Genomic DNA, 18,902 nt, shown 5'->3' with positions numbered 1-18,902 from the left:
ATTTGAAACATAAAAGAGATTTGAGTTTATTGATAAAGAGATAACAAACTGATAGGTATTAAATTTTTTGTATGAATTTAATTTCAATATTTAATGTTTTTATGATTGTGAGCTATGTATGTATAATAGAGCAGATGAAGTGATAGAAAATATTATTACTTAATAATGGACAAGGTTTTGAGTTTCTTTATGTTTATCAGATACAGTTAATATGGTTCCAAAATTGCAATGTCGTACGATGCATAACTTTCATGTTATGCAGATAGAAAATTTGCAGAATAGACACAGAAAGGCTCGGAGGCTTGGCAGAAGCGCTACAGCTGCTGCCCCCCACTTTTGTATAACACAAAGGTTATTGAAATGTACCACAATGCAGTTTGGATGTTATTGGAGTCAAAATAGCTACAGCCAATGTTCAACTCTATTACATAATAATTTTTCCACATATGCATCTTTTCATATTATTGTTGGAAGTGAAGTCCAACGGACTCCTTCCTTTTGCCGCCAAAACTCTTGGCTATTCATATTCTCTTTGCAAGCTCTTTAAGAGCTGATTGTAATTCATTTGTAGAGGTTAATTCTGGAGCTGCTGGCAGCTGTGTATATGTGTATACCAGATTGGTGATTTATCTATGATTCCCCTGCTTCAATGTGGATGTAGGCAATTGCTGAACCACGATAAATATGTGTGTTTCATTTGTCTATGTTGTGTGTGTATTTAATTATGTTTATCTGTTGTTTAAATTCGTTTCTTCATCCTAACAATTATCATGTAATTTTCTTGAGGAAGGGATTTTTCCACATATAAATCTCAACAACATATTGTATTTCTTAAAGGATTTTAGGAAAACTTTATCACTGTAAAAACAAGATTAAATGTAGCTTTCCTACAAATTTTCAAGGTTTTGCTAGTCATGCTTAGTCATGTCATATCTTGCTATCAGTGTCCGAGTTGATTTTTGTTATTTTTAAGTGTTGAATTATTGTAGCTTGTATTTGGCTGTCTAATTTATAACTGGACCCTTTTAAGTCATTGTGTTATCGGACCTGCTGTCCTAGTAAGAATCTAGTACTGGTTGCCCAAAATATTATTTTTTGGCTGCTATTTTAGTGGAGGCTACGTTGTGATCCCTGTCTATCATTTGAATAAGTAACAAGTGTCTTCATTGTATTGCATTGTATACTGTTAGGCTATCACATGAATTTGATCTATGTAAGTGGAGTTGCATAATCATTCCACCTAGGGTAGTCTAGATCATGCATTCAAGGCTTATCATAGAGGATGAAGGGATGGGTTCATGCGTATACTACGATAGCATGATATGTTGCCATCTGTCAAATTCATTCAAAGAAAGCTAACTAATGTGTGGGTTTGTATGCTGACTGTTGGATCCTGATGGGACAATCTAAGTGCTACTAATAGTGGCATGGTTGGTCATGACTCATGATAGTGATGATTTGGACCATTTATTCTTCATTGCTTTGGACACTAATAATCAAATTGAGGCATGTGCCATTAGTGTAATCATGAAATCAATTTCATGATCCTATCCTCTTGTGATGAAAAGGAAGTTCCATGAGACTTCACGGAGGTTGGATTTTATTGTAAAGTAGATCATTGATCTCACTTTATATTTTTATTCATTTTTATTTGTTTATATTTCAATGGAATGGAATGTTAGTATATATTACTTAGATAAATTGGCATTTGATGTTTATTGCAATTGAAATGTCATCGATTAGGGATCTCCACAACTAAATAGATCATGACAACTTATCCATCTTATGCATAATTATCAAGCTTCTAATATTGATTGATAGTTATTTTCATCTACAAATCTCCTCATTGTTACTCACACAATAATATATATCTATATATTTTTTTTTTCAAAAAATATATCATTTACACAAATACTTGAATAGTTACATTTTGGGTAATGGTTTAATAGTTTCATTCTATCACTCTTGGTTGGTATACATATCAATGAATGGAGTATAAACAAATGACGTTGGTTTTACAAGGGTAAGGTAAAACTCAAAATGTTAATTATAGTATGTGTGCTTCGTATGTTAAGATGACCATTCTAGTCGTAGGTACACAAGGCCAGAAGTAACATTACGAAGATTCAAACACACTTCTTGAACTCTCTTACCATCTGCAGTTTGGATAACATAACTCTCTTGATGTAGGCAATTTTCTTTTGATGGAGACATCGCCAATTTATGTTGTGAGGAACATTTTTCTCTATTAATAACATGCTTCAAATCTATTTCAGCTGCTCCCATAAAGTCATCTGGATCAAGCCAGTCGATGCCAAAAACTTTATCCTTATCCCACACTTCCTAAAATATCAAAGCATCAATCTAATGTCAATAAATAACAAATACAAATAATTTGATTTTCTTTTTATGAGAGAGCATAATTTATGATAATTCATTATTCCATATATCTCATATTAATAAATTCAAAGAATTGAAACAAGTTCAAATTTAAAGTAGTTACCAGTTTGAGTAAATAATGACTAAAACTTGTTATGGGAAATTTGAACTCCTCATTCCAAGTTGGATTTAGATTCTTCTTCACTACTTTAGTGCAAACTACCTATCATAAACATTAATCACAAATATTAAATTTCATAATAAATAAAATAAAAAAATATAATATATGATTATATATAAAATAAATAGCATTAATAATAATTAATTATAAATAATATAACAAACAATATATAAATAAAATATTTTTCTCTATGTAGAATGAAATTATATGCAAATCACTTAATTTATTTACATCAAAAAATTCAATATATAATATTTACATTGAAAGCTACAAAATATAATAAAAACATAAACCGATTCAAATTTCAAAAGTATATTACAAAGCAACAAAATTTACTTTGGCATTAAAAGAGTAAACCCCAAATCTTCAAACTAAAAAGTGGGGGCAACAATTATTTAGGGAAATTTTCTAATTAGTCTTGTAGCATATTGTTTTCTTCATGGATCTCGTTTACGTGATCTTGAAGCCCCCTCCATGGGACCCCAAGCTTAGAATTGTTTAAGATTTACAATAACTAATTTGACACATTTTTAACCCTATTTATTTAGGCAAGATTATTCCTAATGCTATAAACAAAAGAGTTGGAAAAGAGATGAGGAAGATAGTGACCTATATCATTATCATGTACATTCTGAGATCAAGACAGATATAATTCCTAATGCTTTAAACAAAAAAGTTAAAAAAGAGACAAAGAAGATAGTGACCTATACCATTATCATGTACGTTTTGAGATCAAGATAAAACAAAATAGTAACGAACCTATACATTATACACAAATTATATGCTTTTCATATATTTTTAGATATCATATAAATATATTTTTAATATTCTCTATTTTACAAACCGACATTAAAAAAAAATAATAATATAAAAATTAATATTTTCAGTTTGGGAAACACTACTAACCTTATTACCAAATTTAAGTACAACATATGGATCACTACTTCTAATGTCCTTGACAACTAAATTGCTACCCCTCAACACAGTCACTTTAACACTCTTTTGCATTTCTTCTTCCCTGTTTTCAAGTAAATTGTAAGCAACCTGCATTTTCCCATCACGTAGAGCATTATATTTATAGTTAGAGCCTGCGTGAGTATTATATAAGTAGAGCAGATAAGGATTATAAAAGTCTTAGATAAAAAGAATCTGATTTGTTTGGAATGGAATGTTGCTTTTGTTTTTAATATTCCAATTGCCGACGAGCTTGGGATAAGATAAAACAGAATATAAAAATTTGCTTTTATTTTTAATAGTCTGTATTTTCAACTTTTGCGGATTGATAGACTAGATTTTTTTAAGAACACTCTAGTTTGCCACGGATTAAATTATATATATAAATATATACATGGGTGAGATTTTGAGTTGTCATAGTATATTATGGAATAAGTATGGAGTGTGACATTTATTTATGTAAGATTTTGGGTTGTCTTTAGTATATTATGGAGTAATTTTGGAGTGCATTTTCAAGATTTTCATGTAAGGCGATTTCTTGTTGGTTGGATTTATAGAACATTTTATTGTAGAAAGCTCAAACAAAGATGTTGAAATGACAGTATTTTGTAATCAAATTGTTTTCATTTTTTTTTTTCTACTTGCGATATTTTTGGATATTATTGGTAAAGGTGGGGTTTTGAGAGGGTCCAATGAGATAGCAAATACGTAACATCACATTACAAGGCACTAACTAATCCAACAAATCACCCGAACACATGAAAGATAAACTTACTCAGACTGACAAGAAGTCAAAATGGATCCAATGAGTTTGATACACAAGCAACATTTCTTCCCAAGGTCTTGCAAGAATACGACAAGATAGAAATCCCAAGATTAAAAGCCAAGGATGAGTTAGAAGGGGGCAAAGGTCAAAAGGAAATGAGTCCCTTAGCCTCCAACAACCTACCCAAATTAGGACAACATTGACTCTTGGAAACCTTCACATGATCATTTGTATTGGGTTGAGGTTTGTCTTCTAAAGAAAGAGGTCTGACACCATAAGAAATAATAGAAACTAACAAAGAAGATTTAAGAAATCCTTTTAAACTCACATTCTATAAAATTCTGAACTTTAAAGTAAAGTTGAAGAGACACTAACTTAAACCTTCTTAATATTTTTTTAATATTTACCTTTAATATTTAAATTTAATCTTAAAACCTAAATAAATGAATATCAATTATAATTTTTTAACAAATTTCAAATTATATTTTTTTCAATTTAATTACTACGTATTATATAAAATTATTAAACTTGTATTATGATTAATATATGATAATATTTATATTATTGTTTTCTTCTTTTGATTTGTTGTAATGATGGATAAAAGAATAAAAGCATCTTCAATTGTTATCCGTTTGGATTTAGATATCACAAAATATTTAATTCTCAAGCTTCTGGGGGAGGAACATGAGAAAGCAAAAAGCCCTTTTTAAGGCAATCTCACCGCCCTTGTAGCTTTATGGAAAGTAAGAGTCCTCAAATGGTCAAAAGAAAATTCTAAATTATTTAATCCCATAGTAGATCCCCAAAACTAATGTCATTCATAAAGTGTTTAAAAGAATTAAAAAATAAAATGTCTACACTTAGCTAGAAAAATGTAAGACTATCATTTAAAAGAGTTTAACTAGATATAAATAAATATTCGAATAATTTAATATATTAGTAAGGAAATTAATATGGAAGATTAGGTGTTTGGTTTTAAATGTGATAAGATTTTTTTTTAAATATATTTTTAGTAATTTGATTTTTGGTTCTTGATATTTAATTTATGTTATGAAAGTATCAATAAATTTTTGTAATTTTTCTAGGTTTAATCTTATACTTAGATATGATTGCTACATTTATATCTTTTATCTAATATTTGTGGTTTTGAATTTTTTTTGGCCTCAATTTCTATACTTCAATACTTCCTAAATAAATTTACCTTTACTATTTAAAATGGTATTTTTTGGAAGCATCGTTAGAATTGGTTGTGCTTGGAGAAGAAGGTGATTTACTTCTTGTTATGCTCTACATGCTCACCCCTACATTTTGTTTGACAAAACAGGGTCCCCCTCTTTTCTTTCCCTTTGTCCCTTGTTTTCTCTCCCTCCCCTCTCTTCTCTTTTTGTTTTTGTTTTGTTTTGTTTCTTTCATTACCTTTTTTTTCTTTGCCTCGGGGTTCTGAGCCTCAAAGGAACCTAAAGATTCTATCCTAAGGTGCCTTCATATCCCACGTCCTTTGATTTCTTCCTTTCATTTGTTTTTTTTGGTGTTCTCTAGAAATTTGGGCCTTGAGAGAGCCTTAGAAATGAATTCTAAGGTCTCTCTCTCTTCCCTAAACTTCAATTCTCATTGTTATTTGTGTGATTATTTTTGGGTTCCTAGGACTCGCAAGAACTCTAGTTTCTCTTGAGTTCTTCTTTGCCCCTAATCCCAGCCTCTGACCTCTTTGGGCCTTTTCTTTCAAAACTCCAGACCCTAGGGAGCCATATGCATCGCGTCAATGTTATCACATTAAAGATGCCCCAAAATGTAAGTATTTAAACTCAAAGTTGGTTCATTTGAAGTCACCTTGTATTCAAAGAGCTCATTGTGAACCCTAAATAACTAGTATCCTTGGCAGCTAGTCAGTTGTGCAATCTCAACTTGATTGTGAGTTTGATCCTCTTGGTGCTTGCATTCTTCATGTGTCCACATTCGTGATTCCTTCCTTTCTTGTTTGTCTTGCATTTTTAGAGGTTGGTTTCTTCCCTCAACCTTTTCCTTTTGTGATTTTTGTTCATTTTGCCTAGTTTTATACATGTTCTTGCTTCTTTTTCTTTTTTTGTCTAGTTGTTTTTAGATAGGTTTCTTTTCTTGGATCAGGGTTTCATTTCTTGTAAACTTTAGGAATAAAATGAATTCCCCTTCATGGATTCAAAATTTGAACCTTGATCTACCACTTGTGCCCTAAGATCTCAATTCAACTCGACCCACATGATTCAAATTCTTAAAATCACAACCCTTAGTTTGAGATTCAAAAGCTTGCATCACTTAATCATGCCCAAGCTAGATCATGTCACAAAATCCATTTAGGGTTTGTAATTTGTTCTAAATCAAGTTCCATATTAGTAAAACCCTAGTGAAACTAGCCAAGAGCCTAAAATCTTAGTCAAATTTGGACTGTGTTAAAATAGCTTGACTTCAGGATGATAGGTCCTAGAGGTTTATTGAACCTCACAAATTACTACTAGAAATATTTGGGATCCTAGATCCCCAAGATCATGCTTAAAATTACTGCAAGAAGTAGCAAAGAGACTTACACTCTAGGACTCTAGATACCAAAGAATTGATCACGTTGTGTAGTCAATACCTTCAAACTTCAAGTTTCCAAACCCCCAGAAGAATATACATTTAAGTTCCTTTACAGAAGCATATCCTTTAGGAATTTAAAACATGGAGAAGTCAATAAATGATAAAGAAAACAACTTTAAGATTTCAAGCTCTTGAAGCCCCAAAGTTCGAAGACTACATTATGTAAAACACCCACTTCACAACTTTGGACCCCCAAGTGACCAAATAACTTAAGACATTTAAGTTCCTAAGTACTTGAAGACATGAAACCGAAGGCCTCATTTAAGTGCTTCTACTCAGGGCTTTTCGATTACCAATGAAACTCATAGGTCAAGAGAATTTAGTACTTTGAGTGCTCGAATCCCTAAAGTCCGCAACCATCAAAATAGAAAAGATATTCATTAGGACTTTAGACACTGAAACTTTAGAAAAACTTAATTCTATTTTCTTATGGACTCCTAAAATCCAAAAACCTGCACTCAATTAAGACTTAGAATATTTTCTTTGGGATTTCTTAAAAAAATCTCCAAAAGCCCAAAACCTTTCTTCCTAGGATATTCATGTGGAGTAACGAGTGATATCCTTTAGGACTCCAAACCCTAAGGAGATCAAAATATTTAAAACTTTTAAGAGCTTATAACTTAAAAACATTTGATCTCTGGACCCCCAATTTGAGTGATTGACTATTCATCCCTAGATCTTAGGTTGTGGGTGAATAATGTATAAAATATTGAAAATCACTATCCTCCCAAAACCCCAAACCTAGGAGTTCCTAGTTTCTCAAAACCCAAAATATTGAAGTATCAAGAATTCCTAGGAATGATAAAATTTGATTAAAGGAGATATTTCAAAGGGTAATTTGGCACTAGTGATTCTATTTCTTGACCTTACAAGTACACTAAATGTCTCAGGAGGAAGGTGGAATTGTGGGGAATAGCAAGATGTAGACCAAGGTTGAGCTGAAACTAGAGAAAACACTAATAAAGATGAAGTATCTATATCAAGGGGTGGTAACTTTGTCAAAGTTTGGAAGTGAAGTTCAATGGAATACTGATACCAAGAGAAGTCGTATTGCTATGGAAGCCATGAAAATAGTAGATTTTCATATTGAGACCACCAATAAGTATGAGAAGATAAAGAGGTATTTCCTAGATCCAGTAACAGTGCTCTACAGAGCATTTGGTAAAGAGGAATCTAGGGATTACTATCCCTTGATGTAAAATAAAATTGCAACTATTTTAAAAGATGAATACTTCTTTGATTGCCTTAGCTAATTTTAGACAACATGCATGAACAACTTTGCAAGGTAACAACTACCAAGAGTTTATTTATGACCTCTTATGTAATTTGGATGGTAGCAAGGTCATGTGCCTTCTCTAGTTTAGATACTACAAAAAAGAGAGGAGAAGTTCTAATGATTGTTAGTATGAGACCATTCCACACAGATGCCCTAAAAATAATTTGAAAAACATTTCAAAAGGTCAAATGATGCTTTCATTTATGAAATTATCAACAAATTGATAGGGGATGTAGGTTTCAAAATATCAAGAGATGCAATGAAGCTTATGACATCTTGGGGAAGTTGGTTTATTCAAAACCCAAGATCAACCTACATAAGGCTCAATAGCTTCCACCAAGATACATTCCTTCCTCATTGTTGTAGTGATAAAGTGGTTCTTTTGAAGTCTACAAGGAAAATTGCGGAGTTCCACACCTCCTAACCTCAAAGCTAAGATAGGGGTAAAATTACCTTTTAAATTAGGTTTTTATGAATGTGCCAATGTGTTAGTAGCTTGAACTATAAACTATTAAGTCTAGGCTATGAATTTTGGTTAATATGATAAAATAAAGGATTATGATCCTATGGGAAAATTCAAATCCTTCATGCCAAGCAATTTCCCAAATTATTAGCCTGCATTAGAAGATTTTTGGGCTAACTCAAGAAAGATAATTTTGATGTGAGGAAGAAGAGTTTCTATGGAATGACTACCTTTCAAATGAAGGCTTTTTGTGTCACTTGAAGTACATTGCTAATAAGTTCTTTGATGATGGAGAAGTACTTGACCCAATTTTATGATGAAATAGAAGGTTTATTAAAAGCCCCTCACCCCAATAAGATGGTCTAAAAAAGAAAACACTAGTATTAAGGCATTCATAGCCAAAGTTTGTTGGACATTGCTACTGCTAGGATATGTTGTTGTCATTGATGTCAACATGTTCCTGTGTTCTTATGCTTCGGTGTTGCAGAGAGTTATTTCGCATCAATAAATAATTTGAGGATTTATGATTCCAGTAATGAAGTATCTCTAGTTGATTCAGTGTTGGTTTCATGATGCTATATGGTGATTTGATCGAGTTATGGATTCTAGTATGAGGATTGGTTTTTCAGTGTTCAGTGTTGCAGTGTTCTAGTATTTGATCCGTTGTGCTCCAAAATGATTACATCTTGAGTTGCGAATTTGGGAGAGTGTTTGGGATGTTCATGTGTATCTTCAATTCAGATGGTTTGTGATTTGGTACTCTATAACTTATCTTTCTAGTCCCAGTTGCTGTTGTTGAGTGTTATTGAGTATTAGTGTGTTGATCGATGAAGATTTGATTAAGTGGTGTTGGTGTAGCTATTGCGGATGGTTCTAACATGCTTGTTGGTGTTTCCTAATTGTGTCCTATTTGTCTTGCTAGTCTGCATTGATCATTGTGTGTGTTATTGAGGATCTTATGGGTCCGATGATGTTCTTCGGGTTATGCAACATTTTCAATGGTGTAGCATGTTGAAGATGATCTTGGTGAGATTTCTAGTGGTGTTGCATGTTCGCGGATTTGGTTTGGGTCCATTCTATGTCGTCATGGCATTATATTGGTCTGATGGTTGATCTATGTATCATGTGATGTAGTTTCGTAATTAGGTTTTAAGGGTTGAGCCAACCTTGTAGTCAAGGTTGATGATTTGTATAAATAGGTGTCATATTCATGCAATTTGGATACCAGTGTTGTGTTTGCATTATCAGAGAGTGGTGTATGTGCAGACAAGTGAGTTCATCTTTTGGTGAGAAGTGTAGAGCAGAGAGTGTTACAGAGCAAACAAATGTGCTTAACTAGATTTGCCATTAGGCATTTGGAGATGCTATTCTTTCAATTCATGTAATCTGGATTGTTGTTAGATCTTTGTAAGGCAGTGGGCCTTCCTCAAGGTTTTAGCCCTTGTTGTTTTTGAGTAGTGAGCTCTAGGCAGTGTGCCTGAATGCATGTGCATTCCTCATTGTAATATTTTCACATACTATTGTAGAGTATCATTTTATTGTGGGTAGGTTCCCACCGTGGTTTTTCCCTTAACCGGGTTTTCCATGTCAAAATATTGGTGCTATGTGTGTTGTTGTTATTGTGATTATCTTTGTTCTTGCTGAAATTGATCAGATATGAAGTTGTGCTTAAATTGTTAGATCTATTGAAAACTGATTCACCTCCCCCTCTCAGTTTTCCTTAATTATTATTGCCAACAATGTTATCATGAGGAGCATCAAATGGATCAACTTAAGATTCACAAAAGCACAAGACAAAAGGAGACACAAGGAGAAAAGAACTAGAAATCCTCAATCATCCAAGACTACCAAAGAGTATTATGTTAGAATTAATGACAATCCCAAAGACATTGAGAGGGGGGGGTGAATCAGAGTCTAACCGGTTAGCAGAATATTTAAACTTATTAAGAACTTTGTATCCCAAAACAATGTACCAGTAAATAAGAATTAATGCAGCAAATAAGAATAACAAAGAAAACATAGAGAACACACCATAACACAAGATATTTAACAAGGAAACCCGGTGTGGGAAAAACCTCGGTGCGATTTGTGACCCACAATATTCACTCACTGGCCAATGAATAAATATTACTTACAAAGAGGGGCCTGCACATGCAGGAAGGCTAGTAGCCTAGAGCTCACTGCTCTACTACAAAATAGAAGTCTCACTGAATTACAAAATGGATTATCAAAATCCAATACAATGTACTACTTCAGATCATCATCAACTATGCTAGGTTCAGTACCGATTTAAGCTCAGTCTATAACCAAAACCTTCATTGTCAACTATATCACCTTATACAAAAATATCATCTATATTCCTCTCTCTTTCTCATATCATCACATCACAAAATGACCTATAAGATCTCATACATATATATGAGTCTTTTACAATATACCATGTCGGCTTTTACAAGAGATAATTACATTATAAAACAATAAACAAAAGTTTATTCCATGTCGGCTTGAGTGCTGGTATGCATTATTGTCGTTGTTGATGAAGTGCATGCTGGTGAATGTAGAAGTGTATTTCCATTGCCGGTAACTGTCGGTGGCTTGCCAGATGATTTCCAGATGGTTTCCATCAATGGTAACACCAACTATTCTCATAAGAGTGTAGAATACCAACAATCTCCTCCTTTGGCATTGATGGCAACACTCATGAGAAAAATCCAAAAACTGTTCCTCAAAAACTAAAGTCCAAAAAGTTTTAAAAAGATGTGCTCCCCTTGAGCAAATGATCTCCTCTGAATAAGCATTTTTCTCTCCACTATTCCCCCTTTGACATCAATGACAAAGGTTGTCAAAAATAGTCAAGCGAGTGCAAAAATTTCACCTCAAAGTCTATAACCGATTGGTTACAATCTAAAAGATGTTTGCCAAAACCAAATTTAGACTCTGCATAAACCTTTTACTGTCATTCAAGGTTGCCTCAGTCTGTTGGATCGTGCCAGTGAGATAGTGCATTTGTTCTTTTGGTGATCGCTCTCCCTGAAGTAATGCCTTAGAGATTTCAATTCTCTGAGAGATAAGATTGTCCAACTTAGGACCAAGTTTATTTAAGTTCTTGGGCATTAGACCTTATCCTTGCCTTTTCTTTCTCAAGTTTCTCTAATTTTTCCTCAAAACCTGCTATTTCCTGCTCAATAACTGAAATAAGTTTGGATGAACCAATTATATTATCAATTATGTCATCGATTTCTTTCTATGTTCTACTGATCTCCTTATCTATGTCTTGTATCAAAAGGTGGGGTTTGTATGTTTCCCTATAAAGCTCCTTGTACTCCAAAATTGTAGAGTTAAGTGCCGATAATAGTGTATTCAATTGTTCTGTGCACTTCTTTATGGTGTCTTCAAAGAATTTGTCCTTCTCTTTTTCAACTCTCTCCTTTATTGTGTCCTCATTCACTTTATCGATGATTATTACATTATAAACAATAAATTTGGACAATGTCTCCAATTTACCTAAATAATCCTTAATATGATCTATGTTATAATTTGGTACAATCATTTTAAGAATAGGTACAATGTTATCAATTGCCTTGTAAGCCAATGCATTGCAATCCATTATCTTTTTGATTGAATCCAAAAGTACCTCTGTAACATTGGTAGGTCTGAATTCACTTGTAGATGTCTTGGATGTCTGACCAATTGTCTTTATTACCTCTGTGCTTCCATCAGTTGTAACCACTTTACTTGCATTTTCTGTCAGTGGGTCAGTTTGGGTTTGCATCTCAACTTGTAAAGTTTTCTCAGACTGTTTTGATGTCTCAGTGATTGTCGGTTTCTCTGATTTAGTGTGTACATCTGCCTCAGTAGGTTTCTCAGTAATTTTAACTGTCTGTATCTCAATCTCCGGTGCCCTTGTGCTAGCATTTATACCTACAGTAGGTTTCTTAGTTTCTAATGGTTGCTCAAGTTGAGTCAGGATCTCAACTTCAACAGTCTCTACCGGTTTCTCTTCCATGTTGCCACAGTCAATATTGTCTTCCTTAACCTTTGGATTATCCTTATCCACAACATTATTCACTTCCTAAGTATCCACATTCATGGTAAATAGTATTTCAGATTTAGGATTTGTGTCATCATGTGTAACACCTTCAGTGTCAATAACCGGTGGATCATCTATGTGTACCGGTGCAGTATCCAAAGGTGGCGGTAAATTGTCAGTGATCTTGATGTTTGGAACTCCACCAATTTTCCCTTTTCCCTTGTCCTTGTCCTTCTGATACACTTTAAATATCTGTTTTGGTTGGTTAATTTCCTCTTGTTTTTCCTTCTCCACAAAAAATATGTCCCAATTATCTGCAATCTCTTTTACTCTTCCTGCCAATAAACTTACTTGTCTGTTCCCACTGACAAAAACAGATCGGTTAGCCTCAGAGATTAATTCATCAATTTCTTCTTTTGAATTTATAGGATGTACAACTAGAATTTTTGCAACTTTCAATTTCTTGTCCAGCTCCATCACTGCTATCCTTTTTGCTTCCAATCTTCTATAGAGTTCATTAGGTAAGTCATCCATAACTTCAATTAGAACCTTTTTATAAATGTCCAAATGTAAAATAATACTGTTTTCAATGATTTACCTGTCAGGGTCATTAAATGCATTATACAGTTTGTGCACATTAGCCAAATTTCCATTATCAGTTATCTCATTCAATAAATCATTCAAAGAAGGGGTAACAAGTTGTTTCTTCTTTGGTGTTAGTTTCTTTGGTGGTCCCCTTACTACTTGTTGTTTCTTTCTCGGAGTCTTTTCTCTCTTAGGTGAAGGAGAGGGTACTGGTGAAGGTTTTCTCTTCCTCCTTTCAACTCTTTTAAACTCTGTTGGTTTCTCACTGTCAGTTCCAGAAGATGTGTCAACCGGTGAAATATGTTCCTCCGGTTGAAGTCTTTCAAGCTCAGTAGCCAATATGCCACTAATGTTCATGACATTTTCCTTAATTTCCTTAACTTTCTTAGAAGCATCTCTAATGTATTTGTCTCTTTTCTTCCTTTGTTTCAACATATTCACATTACTCTCAATAGTCTCAGCACTACCAAAAAAATGTTTTGATGGTTCTCTCAGTGCATCCAGTAAAGCTTTTGCATATGTCTCTAGAATGTTAAGATCTGCTTCATATCCCATTTCAGTCACCCAGATAGTCCTAGGGAGTACAACCTCCATCCATGTCTCATCTCTTTTGATAACAAAACAAATCTCTTTGTCATATTTGTCTACTACACTCTGTGGTAACCTTTCTCTAGTTCTCATCTTAGCTTGGAAAGTTTTGAAGTAATCTATTATTTTGTTGTCTCTAGCAGTTCCCATGCCAGTGAAAGCTTCCTAAAGTTGTTTTCCCATTGGTATATCATATCCAAAGTCTTTAGGTCATGTACTAGGGATCTCTTTAGAAAAGTACAACATCAAACATACCAAAAGATTTCCAAAACGGAATGTACCTTTCTTATCTCCTTTAATCTTTTTCAAATTGTCAATAAGCTCATCTTTTAGCCATTCACAAACATCAATCATGGCATTGTTGTTTACCATTTCATAAGCACTGTGTATATAGAGACTTGAAACTAAATTTAGCCTATTAGCATGTGTAGTCTTCTATCCTAGCACCATACTTACAAATCTCACATTGATGTCCTTAATATCATTCACTCTCAGTGATCTATTGTTAGATGTTGCTTCGGTTAGGGTCATCACTTTGTTGTTAGGAATCTTCTTTGTTTTATCAGGTCTGTTGTTGGTTGAGGGTAAACCAATTACTGCCCTAATTGCTTGTCGGGTTATTTTGTAGATAGAATCCAACCAAAAGAATTTTCCATGTGCTCTACTGAGTACAATCCTGACTACTTCCTCTAAAAATTGAGGGATGTTCAGTATCTCCACAAAACCTAGAGTTTCTATAATCTTGTGTTTGGGTTTGACAGCACCATTTTCATCACAAATTACCTTAGTAAACATTTTCATCAATTCTTCAGAACCTAGTTCTTGTATATTGCAATCTATATAAATCCTAGGGTCTTTTGCAAATGCTACACCTTTACGAATTTTCAAAAATGCGCCTACAGAGTCATCTTGCTTAGGAATTTTGGGAATTATGTTAAACACGGGCCTAGGGCGTTTCACATTTTCCACAATGGTAGGGTTCGGAATAAATTCGGGAGCAAAAGAAGAAGCCATTGAAAAATACCTTTAGTCGCCTGGAAATATTATGAATGTCTAAAGAAATCACTTTGCACCTTTGCCTTGAATGCCTTCACTTAGTTTTTGAGCTCTTTGATAATTTAAATGTTCGATGAGTCGAGAATGTGGGAAATCGGCTGATTTATAATGACATTTCTCTCACCAACCACATTAAATGCTTGCCGATTAAGTGGAAACTTAACTCATCTGCCAGTAAAGAAGAAATCTATCTTCTAACCATCAACTGAGGGTAATCTACATGATTTTCAACTTGCTGCAATTCCCCCAAAGGGTTATTTCTTAGTTGGATGAAGAATCTCCCACCGATGGAGGATTGCTCTATTCTATCAATATAGAGATAGTTTCATCAACTTCTAGATCTCTCTTTTTAATCCATTGATTTGTGAATTCTTGCTTTACCTCATCTACCTTTTCTTTTCCTTTCAAACTGGGTCCTTTATTGTTTGCTGGTGAAGTCTTGCTTCTACAAAATTTTGCAATATGTCCAATCTTGTTACAAGCATAACAAGTTACATTATTCTTATAAATAGCCTTTCCATATTCTACATCGGTTTGTGTTCTTCATTGATTAGATAAGTGCCCAAATCTTCCAAAAACATAGCATCTCACATTCATTCTGCAATTTTCTGAATTATGACCAACTTTGTTGCATTTGGAACATTGACCAGTGGATGCATTAGTATTCTGATTGTTTCTAAATCTGCACTAATTTTCTCTATGGCCATACTTGTTATAGTTAAAGAATTTCCCATTAAATTTATAAGCACTAGGTTGTCTTACTGGTTTACTGTGATCGTGATTGTTTGCAGTACTGAAACTTTCTCCAACTTCAAATCCAAGTCCATTAGTATCTCCATTAGGTTTTTGATTTTTCAGCGTGTCATCAAGCTCCTCTGAACTTTTCTTGAATTTTTCTTTCTGTTGATTTGCAATAGCCAACTCATTTTCTAGAATTCCCTTTTGTCTCATAAGCTCAGTTATATTATTAAGTCACCTAGTCAAGCCTTCTTCATTCTTCTTCCTATCTTCAATATCTTTACATAACCTCATAGTCATATCTTTCATTTCATTCTTCATATTACTGTTTTCCTGTCTCAACTTGTTTGTAAGTTCATTAAGAGTTTCTTTTTCCTCATCATCAATCTGCATCTTCTCATGAAGTTCTTTTATTTTATTTTGTGCTATAGCAAAGTTCTCCTAACGTCCTTTAATGAATTCCTATGTAGTCCTTAGATCATCTTCAAGTTTGATATTATTCAATTTCTCTGCATCATAATCTACAAGAGCTCCTTCCAATTGTTTTCTTAAGTTCTTCATCTGTACTGGTGTCAAAATCTTCCTCAAGTTGTTAGGCTTTTGAAAATAGAGGACTAGGCTCTGACACCAATTGTTAGAATCAATGACAGTCCCAAAGACACTGAGAGCGGGGGGGGGGGGGGGGGGGGGGGGTGTGAATCATTGTCTAACTGGTTAGCATAATATTTAAACTTATTAAGAACTTTGTAACCCAAAATAGTGTACCGATAAATAATAATTAATGCAACAAATAAGAATAATAGAGACAACATAGAGAACACACCATAACACAAGATGTTTAACAAGGAAAACTAGTGTGGGAAAAACCTTGGTGGGATTTGTGACCCACAATATTCACTCACTGGCCAATGAATAAATATTACTTACAAAGATGGGCCTGCACATGCAGGAAGGCTAGCAGCCTAGAACTCACTACTCAACTACAAAATAGAAGTCTCACTGACTTACAAAATGGATTATCAAAATCCAATACAATGTATTGCTTCAGTTTAGCATCAACTATGCCATGTTTAGTATCGGTTAAAGCTCAGTCTATAACCAAAACTTTTGCTGTCAACTATATCACCTTATACAAAAATATCATCTATATTCCTCTCTCTCTCTCTCTCATATCATCACATCAAAAAATAACCTATAAGATCTCATACATATATATGAGTCTTTTACAATATACCAAATTGGCTTTTAGAAGAGATAATTACATTATAAAACAATAAACAAAATTTTATTCCATGTCGGCTTGAGTGTCGGTATGCATTATTGCCACTACCGGTGAAGTGCCTGCTGGTGAATGTAGAAGTGTGTTGCCAGAGCCGATAACTATCCGTGGCTTGCCAGATGATTGCCAGATGGTTGCCATCAATTACAACACCAACTATTCTCATAAGAGTGTAGAATGCCAACATATTATAGGAAGAAGAAACATGAGAAGAGGTCAAGGCCGTAAGAGGATGGAGAGGACAAACGAATAAGTCTAATGGAAGGTGCAATTTTTAATGAAAACATTAGATGAGAAAATTAAGGAGTCCCTAGTACTTAAGAAAGTAGCAGATGTAGGGCTTACAGTTGGATTATTAGCAATTGCACAAGCACCAATTGTAACACCTTTCCAAGGAACCCTAGAGGATATGAGAATAAAGAACATAATAAGACATGGAAATATATATTTTTTAAACATTAAATGAGAACATACATGAGAACTAATCTCACACTTCAAGATAGGTTATCTATTTGTTAGCAACTACACATTGTATAAGACTCAATATTAAACTCTGACAAACACCTCTAAGGGTTCCCTAACATTGCTACATTTGTAATGCATATAAACATGGTTCATAACCTCAAGCCAACTAAGAGATAACTCAATTAATCCTCTACTCAAAATATTACTTGAATAAGTTCATTTTAAAACACTAGTTGAAGTGTTCCTATGATAACATCATTAATAAGAATTAAATGAAAAGAATACATACTCATGAGTAGTTGCCGATTCCAACACCGGTCCATGAACATTTGCTCTACTTATCTCATTATGTGTTTATTACATCATTCTCCATTTGGAGTGTTCATACTATATAATGCTGAATAATTATAACTCTTGAATCAAATAATACATACTTTACAACTAGCAAGGATAGGGAAGAGAAAGATCAAGAGATGAAGATAGTGATGAAGCTCTCCAATGTGCTCATGAACAAGGTCCATTGGCCCCCAATGGTAGTGTGAAACACAACCTAACCATGTGGTGCCCTTAGGTCCACCCCACCATGCTCATGGAGATATTCACAAGGCCTAGACACTTAAACAAAACAACAAGGAATCAATGGGTTTACAGTCACATCCTCCAAAGAGCATACATATCACACACTAACAAACAATATTCAATGCAACATCATGAGGGGATGACACCGATGTTCGGAAAATGGTGTCTCAACCTTGCATTTACATGAGGTTACTATTTATAGTAAGTTTTCATTTGGGTACAAAATGGTGCGAAATTCTCTCTGAAGCTTTTGGTTGGCTAGATAAGCATTCCGGTAAAATTACATCGCAAGATCATAGCTAATTTTGAAGATATTAAAGTTTTTGTTTTGGAGGGGTGCAATGAAAGGTTAAATTTAATTTTTAGGACTTTAGAAGCCTTGAAATGCCCTAAAAAGTGGGCATAAATGAGGTAGTGGTTTACGAGGCAATAGAGCACTTCATGAGCTTTTCGAGTTTCAAACGGTTCATCAATAGGACACACAATTCTCAAGTTATGGCCTTCGAAAGTTTGTACTCCTAAAATAGGAAATATAAAATACATCGAACACATAAATGAGCTGTAAAAGGGAGGGACACATGTTGATGTGTATTTTAACACATCATAAGGCATCTAGATTGGAGATAAGGTCATCTATACCTTATTGGGTGGTTTTAGCCCATGGTTTTGTAATACTGTTTGATGGTTTCTTGTATTGTATCTCCTATATATGAGGTGTGTGGGATAGATGTTGTGTGTAAGAGTCTTATGATGATTGAGTTACCTCTGAGTCTTTGATTAGTGGTACTCCTATGAAGATATTTCTCAACAAGTATATTGTAATATATTTTTTATTGCTGAATAATATATTGAGTTGCTTTTGGAGTGTGGGGTTTTTCTCCCGAAAGGGTTTTCCCCACATAAATTACTGTGTTATGGTATGCATGTTATTGTGTCTATTTTTTGTTAAG

At 33.8% G+C, this 18,902-nt stretch overlaps 1 protein-coding gene across 1 annotated transcript; it reads right to left on the bottom strand.

The window, feature by feature from the left end:
* Positions 1-2,070: 2,070 nt before the first annotated feature.
* LOC131060136 (protein C2-DOMAIN ABA-RELATED 3-like) lies at positions 2,071-12,638 on the bottom strand. The gene is made up of 4 exons (XM_059217565.1): positions 12,368-12,638; positions 3,463-3,648; positions 2,504-2,598; positions 2,071-2,343 (listed from the first exon to the last, which is right to left on the bottom strand). Exons 1-4 carry the CDS (start codon positions 12,636-12,638, stop codon positions 2,071-2,073), a joined length of 825 nt encoding a protein of 274 aa, XP_059073548.1.
* Between the last annotated feature and the right edge of the window lie 6,264 nt (positions 12,639-18,902).

The sequence above is a fragment of the Cryptomeria japonica genome, chromosome 3 (genome assembly GCF_030272615.1).
Source record: "Cryptomeria japonica chromosome 3, Sugi_1.0, whole genome shotgun sequence".
NCBI lineage: Eukaryota > Viridiplantae > Streptophyta > Pinopsida > Cupressales > Cupressaceae > Cryptomeria > Cryptomeria japonica.
Note: the sequence above shows the minus strand (reverse complement) of the source record. Positions and strands in the feature narration are given on the sequence as shown.